Below are 9808 nucleotides of genomic sequence, written 5' to 3'. Positions count from 1 at the left end.
TCTGTGTGTTTGTATGTCGGTGATGTAAGGTGTGTATGTGTATGTGTGTGATATAAGGTGTGTCTCTGTCTGTGTGTTTGTATGTCGGTGATGTACGGTATGTATGTGTGTGTTCCAGGACTAGGTCCTGTGGCATGCTACATTTGTGGCACTGCTGGGTTAGGGAAGATAATTAGAGTAGCTTTTGAAAGAGAAAATAGAGACTTCCTGTTGAGTAGTTCCCTCCTGCCCTTTGATTCTTCACTGAAGAAAATACAGACATTGCAAAGGTCATGCTCAGGCTCATTCTCATGTTTTCAAGCCCTCATGTGGTCAACAACCAGTAGCTGAATGGCTGACTGCCTTCCCACTGTCCACTGAAGGATCCCTACTCACTCATGCACTCAGAACCACAGGTAGAGCTCACACCAGGTCTCAGGCTGTGGTTGGTACTGGGCACAGTCGCTGGCTCAGAAGTGATGCACAATTAAAATAAAAAAAAAAACTCAGAGCCGGGCGGTGGTGGCGCACGCCTTTAATCCCAGCACTTGGGAGGCAGAGGCAGGAGGATCTTTGTGAGTTCGAGACCAGCCTGGTCTACAAGAACTAGTTCCAGGACAGGCTCCAAAACCACAGAGAAACCCTGTCTCGAAAAAAAAAAAAAAACTCAGAGAGAAAAATTGGGGTTCAACCTGAAGATCCAAAAACCAAAACACCTAGCCACTGGCTCTTACCTTGACCTCAGTCTGAAATGACAATCCTGCCTCCAGGAATCTCAAAATGAGACTGTGTCTGAGAGCTGTCTCCTCCCGTTTTATAATCCTCTCTAGAGCTGGAATTGATTAAAGGCATGCACCATCTGGTTTCTATAGCAAACTAATATGGCTACTGGGATTAAAGGTATGTATCACACTGCCTGGTCTGTAAGGCTAACCAGTGTGGCTGTTTTGATCTTCAGGCAAGCTTTATTTATTAAAATTCAAATGAAATGTCATTACACAGAAGGATGCCTTTCCCTGGCTACCTGGTTTGCCTGACCTCAAAGCATCTCATAGATTTTTTTTAATTAGCTGTTCCCATAAAAGATAAAAAGATCCTACTTCTAAAATAGGAGATTTTCAAAGATGAAACAACTCAAATTATCTCTGGGGAATTAAGGCACTGTCACTCATGTTCCACACATAGCCATCTCCTAGGAGACAAACAAACAGGTCCTTAAGGGTAGGATGATCCTGATAAACAAAGACAAAAATACTATAATTTAGGCTTCTCTGATAATTAAGAAAAAGCTATTTTTTTCTCCCTAGAAACTCATTGGTGAGTTTTTCTATTGCTTTTAGCAATACAGTTTGTTTAATTACATCCAAGATAAGGGGTGGGGCAGCAAGTCCATGAGGCCATTACCTCAGATTATTTTTTCCAGTTTCCACATGGTCCTGGGAATTGGTCCTCCACCTCAGAGGAAAACGTCAGAAGCCAGGCATCTCTGTGTACTCTCTGGGAGCAACGCAACCTTGCCACACCAGGCCAGCATTCTGTTCATGTTGAAGTCTCACTGAGAGTCGTATTGCTTTTTAATATACCCACGAGGAAGCCCTGTGTCATGGGGACAGGCTAAATAGCATTCTGCCTTATTTATTTATGCCAAATAAATCCTGCATTGGGCAGCAGGAAAGGAGGAGGGGACCAGGTCAGGAATTCTCCACAACTAAAAAACACATGGTACCGCGTGACTAAAGTGGTTTCAAAGGCTTATGATCATGGTGACTGGTCTCCCTAATGGAGAAAAGATCTGGTCTGGTCCTATTCACAGGAGGCCTTCTTCTTCCTCCAGTCTCCAACCTGTGCTGGGCCCGTGATGCTGACCTTCTGCAAAGGTTGTTGAGTGCACCATGGGTGTGAAGAGCCATCAAGCTACCCAGAAGGGACAGGGAGTGATCACGGCACACCCAATTCCTACAGTTTAGTGAGACTTGGTGGGTGCAAAGATGGAGTAGACAGGCCACCATTCCACATGGTAGAAAGAGACTTGCAAGGAAAGCATCAGAACAGATCGTTTCCAGAAGATTCAGGTGACAGAGACCGCTCCAAGCCTTTGACAGATAAGCTTTCAATCCAACAGATAGGAGTTCTGATTTTCAACCATTAACAAATAAACTAAGGCTCAAAATGGATAGATACTACCCAAGACCTTGCCTGTATTGAGTAGGAGAGCCACAGTCTGACTGCAGGATCCACACTGTTGTTTCTTTTCTGCTTTTGTCTTGAGACAGGGTCTCCTGTTGACCAGGCTGGTCTTGGACAGACTATGACAAGGAGGATGACATTGAACTCCTTTTCTTCCTATTCCCCCTGCCTCTTTCGCCAAGTGCTGGGATTACAGATGTGTGGCACTACACCCAGGTCAGGATTAACACTCGACTGCTAAGCTCAGATGGACAGACAGGTCGCAAAGATGGGAGACTGATTCAGTGTTTCAAGAATGAGCAAGGGACAACATGCAGTGGTGGCACTCTCCTTTAATCCCAGCACTCAGCAGAGGCAGACAGATCTGTAGATGAAATTTTCCTGTCCAGCAGCCAGTTCCAAATTATAACAAAAAGATTTATAATAAATGCTCGGCCAATAGCTCAGGCTTATTACTAACTAGCCTTTGCATTTTAATTTAACCTATATTCCTTATTTACTCTCTACCTTTATTAACATGGCACATTCATCTCCTGCTCCCTCTGCATCTGACTGGTGACTCCTGACTCCACTCAACCTCATCCCATCATTCTCAGTTTGACTTTCCAACCTAACTTTATCCTGTTCAGCTATTGGCCAGTCAGCTTGTTTATTAAACCAATCACAGCAACGTATATTCACACAGTGTACAGAAGAATTATTTCATAGCATGGGACTCTGTAAGTTTGAGGTCAGCTTGGTCTACAGAGTGTATTCCTGGATAGTCTGGGTTATCACACAGAGAAACCCTATCTTAAAAAACAAAACAAAGGCCAGGCGGTGGTGGTGCATGCCTTTAATCCCAGCACTCGGGAGGCAGAGGCAGGCGGATCTCTGTGAGTTTGAGACCAGCCTGGTCTACAAGAGCTAGTTCCAGGACAGGCTCCAAAACCACAGAGAAACCCTGTCTCAAAAAAAAAAAAAAAAAAAAAAGAACGAGCAAGGAACATCTTATAGGCTGTGAGATGGGGGGTCTATGTTGGGGTTAAATACCCTGGGCATAATGTAAATATCTGTTTTCTGATGGTCTTAGGAAACCCCTAATGAAAGGGTTGTTCACCCCCCCCCCCAGAAGGTCATGACTCACAGATTAAGAACCACTGTTCTAAAGCAAGGTACTCTGCCCTCCTCTTCTAGATCAGGAGCCCTTGTGACCCCAGGAGCCATTGCTTCCCTTTCTCCATGACAACACAACCAAGGCTTGTTCTTGTGAAATCTGAAAAGCATGCCTGTGCTTTCACTAGGCTGTTGTTCCCTTCTAGTTCAAAGCAGAGAGCTCCCATGGCTCTCTCCGACCCACAGCAACTGCTTGGAGAAAGTCAGCACACACCGAGCCCCTGAGATGCATGGATGCATGAGCTATCAGAACACCTGCTGTTTCTGAGATCAGAGAACATCACTGCCTGCTGGCTACTCTCTCCCTCCTGCCAGAAGCCCACTCTGTCCTCACCCCTTCAGCTTTGAGTCCTAGCCAATGCTGCTTGGGAGACCGCCAATAGTCAGTCATCAGAAAAATGGTCCAGTTTAAAGACATTTTCCCCATTCTTCCACTTGTTCCCCAATAGTTAAACGCCTGAGTACTTGATTGTGATTACAAGGTGTGGGTGCAAGTGTAGACGCACGTGGGGAGGCCAGAGGTTGATGCTGGAATCTTCCATCATATCTTCAAGATAGGATCTCACACTGGTTGTCTGGGCTCTGTGATCAGTAAGCTCCAGGGGTCTATCTGCATTTCCCACCCAGCCTGGGGTTATAGCACCCAGTATTTTACATGGATATTGAGGATCTGAATATCATGCTTCTGTAACAACCAGTTTGTTGACTGAGCTATCTGCCCAGCCATGATTGTGTGTGTGTGTGTGTGTGTGTGTGTTGAGACAAGATCTCACTATGTAGCCCTGACTGACCTGGAACTCACTGTGTAGAACAGGCTGGCCTCAAACTCACTGACTCTTGCCTCACAAGTGCTGGGACTGGAGGTATATGCCACCATTCCCAGCTATATATATATATTTTTTTTTGGTTTTTCGAGACAGGGTTTCTCTGTAGCTTTGGAGCCTGTCCTGGAACTCCCTTTGTAGACCAGGCTGGTCTCGAACTCACAGAGATCCTCCTGCCTCTGCCTTCCGAGTGCTGGGATTAGAGGCGTGCGCCACCACCGCCCGGCCCCAGCTATATTTTGTAAAGACGTTTTTGTTTTTGTTTTTTTTTGTTTTGTTTTTTTGTTTTTTGTTTTTTGTTTTTTTTTTTGGTTTTTCGAGACAGGGTTTCTCTGTAGCTTTGGAGCCTGTCCTGGAACTCCCTTTGTAGACCAGGCTGGTCTCGAACTCACAGAGATCCGCCTGCCTCTGCCTCCCAAGTGCTGGGATTAAAGGCATGCGCCACCATCGCCCGGCTGTAAAGACGTTTTTATTTTACCTTATATGTATGGGTATTTTAACTGCATGCATGTATGTGTATGGCTTTGTCCTCAGAGGTCAGAAGAGGGCATTATTAGCCCCTGTGAGGGTACTTGAAACCAAATCTGGGTCCTCTGCAAGAGCAATAACTGCTCTTAATCACTGAGCCGTCTCTCAGGGCCCACGATTATAATTTTTGAGTGTGAAAATCTCCATCATATTTCAAAATGTCAGCATGCTCTGCTGACCCAGAAAAGGAGCCAAGAGGTTCATATACCCTAAACAAATACACTGAATCCCACCTCCTCGGGGGCTGGGATCACAAGACTACTGTTGAATGTGTAAGGAGAATCTTCAGGCATGGGGTAAAATGGAAACAGAATGATTACAGTTGCAGAAAGCAGAATCCTAAGGAGCCGTCAGAGAAGAATGTGTGATATTTTTAGGAGTTGAAGCGATTAGCTGTGGGCATCTCACGTGCTACTGATTTGAAGATCAGGGTCACAACAGTAAATGATGCTGGAGTAATAGTGATGAAGTGAAACTCTTTTTTTCCTTCTTCTAACTTTTGCCGAGAAGAAAGCCTCTGGCTGGTGCTGGCAGATCTTTCTAACCTCTGGAATACTTGGTAATTTTCTACCTTTCAGCAGAAAGCCAGGCTGTGGAACTCAGCCACCAGGCAGGCAACAAGTAATAGAACTGACTAATCTTGCTTTGTTCCCATTTTACTGGTTCAGTCATCTTCTGTGTAAGGTGAGTGAGGATGTCTTTAGCCACATAGCACTCTGATCCCAGGGACCAGGCATCCCTGAGAGGGATAAATGCAGACTCCCAAGCTCCATTCAGGGCCTCCTGCACCACAGCCTCCATTTTCAGACCCCCAAGTGGTCCTGAAGTCCATTAGTGTATTAAGATGAGGTGATCCAAGAAAATCTAGGGGAGGTCATCTCCGGTATCAAAGATCTTAAGTCAACAGGCTGGCGGAGACAGCTGCATTGACAGGGCTGAGAGCACCCCATGGGTGCACAGCTGCCTCTGCCTCTCAGGGACCATAGGATCATGAGCAAGCGCTCAGGCTCTGTGCCCCCATTTCCTGTGTTGGCTGAGAGTAATAATGGCATGTGATTTCACAAGGTTGTAGAGAATCGATGAGATAATGAACTTAGAGTTATCCATGGCATAGAATAAGAGCCTAAGACATATTAATTACTCATGGTATTAACTAATAGTAATAGCAGCAGCTGTTGTTGTATTCAATGCATAGTGGACTTCACAAGCTCATTTGTTGATAGTTGTTACTTTTTTGTGATATAGTAAGGGTCAAACCCAAGACTTCGCACATTCTAGGCAAATGCCTTCCCTTTGAGCTACAGCCCCAGTTATATATAAGAACTATGGGGATGGCTCAGCAGGTGGCACTTCCACCAAACTTGAGCCCTCCAAATTCAATCCCCAGAGCTCACATGGTGTAGGTAAGAACTGTCTCCCAAAGATTAGTGTTCCTCCTACTGATAGGAGCATCTTGATGGGGACTCCTTAGGCAGACAGTTAGCTCAGAAGGCTCTGTGCATGCTTCCATCAAGATTCCTATGTGGTGGCTGCAAGTGGTACTTTAAGGAAGCTAGGAACCTAGCAGAGAAGACAGAGGCTTCCTCGATCTCTCTGCCTACAGCATTGGCTCAGAAACAATACATCAGAGGGCACCAAAAAAAAGATGACTTCATTTTATCATCCACCAGCAGAGGACCTGCTCCCCTGAATGCACTTGGAGGAATCAGAACCCACCATCTTGTTCTGGAAAAATGAATCAGAACACAGATCTCCCCCTCTTATTCACAATCGCAGCTGCACTGGTTAGTACAATGAAAGGGGGCTGGGCCAGAGTGATGGCTCAGCAGGTAAAGGCACTTGCCACCAAGCCTGATGGCCTGAGTTCAATCCCTGGAACCCACATGTGGGAGAAAAACTGGCTCCTGTAGAGTGCCCTATGACCACCACATGAGCCATGACACGTGCACACACTCACATGAACCATGGCAAGTGTGCACACATAAACATGCCCCACAATATGAGTACATAAAGCAATTTAAAAAAATTTTAAAGACTAGAAGGACTATCAGATGTAGAGATCCAGATAGAAAACCTGCGACAGCAGAGATGGCTCAGCAGTTAAGAGCACTTGTTCCTCTTGCAGAGGTCCAAGGGACCTGTCCCAGCCACCACATGATGGTTCACTGCCATCGGTAACTCCATTTTTAGGGGATTCAACACTGTCTTCTCACCTCCATGGGCATCAAGCATGCACACGGTACTCATATACAAATGTAGGCAAAACACACATAAAATATATAAAATGAATAAAGTTAACCCCTTGTGTGAGGACAGTGGGGACCTGGAACTGTCTCCAGGTGTTGAGAGAGTTACAAATTTCTGAAGGATAATTTGTGAGTATCCTTTAAAGTTCCAGGAAGGCATGTTGATACATGCATGTAATCTTACCACTTGGAGGTTGAGGCAAGAGGCTTGAGAGTTTGAGGGTACATAACAAGGTACATACACAGTTTATCTAAAGGATGTATCCCTCAGAAATGCCCTCTTGGATGGAAAATGAGGCATCTAAGGTTAGGTTTTGAAACAGGGAAAATCTGGACACAATTGAAGCGTCTGCCAACAGGGGACTTCTAAAGAAATCACAGTACCTCCAAACAAGGCAATGCTATGTAGCTAGCTGCTCGAAGACTATAATCCCCTTATGACATGCTGACAGAGACTGATTTCTAACATATAGTAAGTACTGTAGCAAACAAGAGAAGTGATTAATATTTATTTATAAATACAGCTGTGTACTACATATGGATGTTGTGGTTGGTGATGGATTAAATATGCAAGCTTGGGCCTGTGAGATTATATCACCTAGTGGTAGCATAGACACCTTCGCTTATGCAAGCTTGTTTCTGCAATGCTCACATAACAGCAAAACACTTTTATAGATCTCAGACGCTCTCCGTGCCATTAATCAGTGCCTGAAATACTTCTGCAAGGCAGTGTAAGAAACTGGAAACAGGGAAACTGTCATTAGAACACGGGGAGGAGAGAGAGAGAGAGAGAGAGAGAGAGAGAGAGAGAGAGAGAGAGAGTGAGTTCAGAGCTGAATCCAGGGTCATATGCAAACTAAGCGAGTACTTTACCTGAGCTAGGGCTTTGCCAAGTCTTTAGTAAATCTTTTAAATGTTATTCTAGCTGTAGGCATCAAAGGTTGAAAACAAGCTTTTATATATGAATTGGTCAGCAGGTTTATAAAAAGGTGAATATTTTTTAGTCTGGCAGAGAGTCAGTTTAGAAGGGGCTGAGGAGGAAAGGTGGCTTCAGGTTTCTAACTTATCCCCACTCACCCTGAGTCCTGACTCTCCACAGCAACAGACAGAAGTGGTCCATGCAACCCAGACCCAAGAGGAAAAGCTGGCCGCTGCCCTCAGCATAGAGCTACATGACATTTCGTGCCAAGTGCAGAGACTCCAGGCTGAGATGGAATCTTTACGGGCTCTGGTGAGTGTGCCTAAAAAAGGCCTTGGCGGTTTTGATGTTTAACTCTTCAACTGTCAGTTTGAAGTCTGACGGTTCATAGTTTGCAAAAGGGCTTCCTTCTCACAGGATGTGGTTTTGGCGCCTGAAGAGTCTTCTGACCTCTGAGGCTCATCAGATCTTGCCTCATACCTAACTAGTGGCGTGAGCACAGCAGGGACTGTAGAAATATCCCTTACCTGCCGCTGCTGGGAATGTTGGCCGCTAACGCTTGCAGCTGCCCCCTCCCAGCTGCCCCGCTTCTTCAGAGAATTGCTCGCAGCCAAACAGAAGATGCCTGATCCAAGAAGTCAGGCCCCTGCCCCTTCCCCCAGACAGCGCCAGACTGATGGTTTTGAAAGCCCAGCTTACTAGCTTCAAAGTGGAAACAGCTGTGCAGAGCTCGCCATAGGATCAGGCAGTAACCAGTTTTCAGAGAGGTCACTCCCTTGCTTAGCATCTTTCCTGCCCTGTCTCCTTTGCCTCCATCATTCCCCCTTTTCCTGAGAGGAGCCCTGGGATAGTTTATAAGCTCTAGGATCCTTGCCTCGACCTCAAACACCTACCTAGTAAGCTCAGACTCGCTGTGGTTTGCAAGCAGGTGCCTTGTAACTACTAATTATTAGTAATTAAAATAATTACAGTCAGTCCTCTGTATCCATGGTTTCACCATCTGTGGATTCAATCAACCTTGGGCTGAAAACATCCAGGAAAAACTTTACACCTGTTTTGCATTTGTGCGCCCTTTATTTCTTATCAATGTTCCAGAAGCAACAGCCTGGCCATCTATGTAACTGCACATTGTATAACATTTAAGTCATCTAGTGATTCTTCACTGAGATTTAAGGAAATATGCAGGAGGATTGTATGGGTTATATGCACATATGATATCATTTTTCTGTGAGAGTTATAGTCATATAGTTTGCATCTGTAGATTTAGGTATCCACAGGCATCCTGGACCCAACACTACACAGCTCCTAAGATGACTGAGTTAAGCTCCACCTCCTGGCCTGGGTGGGACTGAAGCACTATTAGGACATCATGTTGTCTCTTTCTCTGTTCTAACTCCAAAACATTGTTGTTGTGTGTGTGTGTGAGTGTGTGTATGAGTGTGTGTGAGTGTGTATGAGTGTGTGTATGAGTGTGTGTGTGAGTGTGTATATGAGTGTGTGTGTGAGTGTGTGTGAGTGTGTGTATGAGTGTGTGAGTGTGAGTGTGTGTATGAGTGTGTGTGTGTGAGTGTGTATGAGTGTGTGTGAGTGTGTGTGAGTATGTGTGTATGAGTGTGTGTGTGAGTGTGTGTGTGTGAGTGTGTGTGTGAGTGTGTGTGTGAGTGTGTGTATGAGTGTGTGTGTATGAGTGTGTGTATGAGTGTGTGAGTGTGTGTATGAGTGTATGAGTGTGTGTGTGTGTATGAATGTGTATGAGTGTGTGTGTGAGTGTGTATGAGTGTGTATGTGTGTGTATGTGTGTGAGAGTGTGTGTGAGTGTGTGTGTGTGAGTGTGTGTGTGAGTGTGTGTGAGTGTGTGTGAGTGTGTGAGTGTGAGTGTGTATGAGTGTGTGTATGAGTGTGTGTATGAGTGTGTGTGTATGAGTGTGTGTGAGTATGTGTATGAGTGTGTGTGTGTATGAGTGTGTGTA

General features: G+C 45.2%; 1 protein-coding gene across 1 annotated transcript in view; it reads left to right on the top strand.

The window, feature by feature from the left end:
- The window catches only part of Bfsp2 (beaded filament structural protein 2), a 60258-nt gene that overhangs the window by 39786 nt on the left and 10664 nt on the right, over positions 1-9808 (top strand). The window contains exon 5 of the mRNA XM_013354216.2: positions 8019-8150. Coding sequence (XP_013209670.2) covers positions 8019-8150 — 132 coding nt within the window. The remainder of the gene's footprint in view (positions 1-8018; positions 8151-9808) is intronic.

This window comes from Microtus ochrogaster, unplaced genomic scaffold (assembly GCF_000317375.1).
Source record: "Microtus ochrogaster isolate Prairie Vole_2 unplaced genomic scaffold, MicOch1.0 UNK33, whole genome shotgun sequence".
Classification (NCBI taxonomy): Eukaryota; Metazoa; Chordata; class Mammalia; order Rodentia; family Cricetidae; genus Microtus; species Microtus ochrogaster.
The sequence above is the reverse complement of the archived record's forward strand: the minus strand, read 5'-3'. Positions and strand labels throughout refer to the sequence as shown.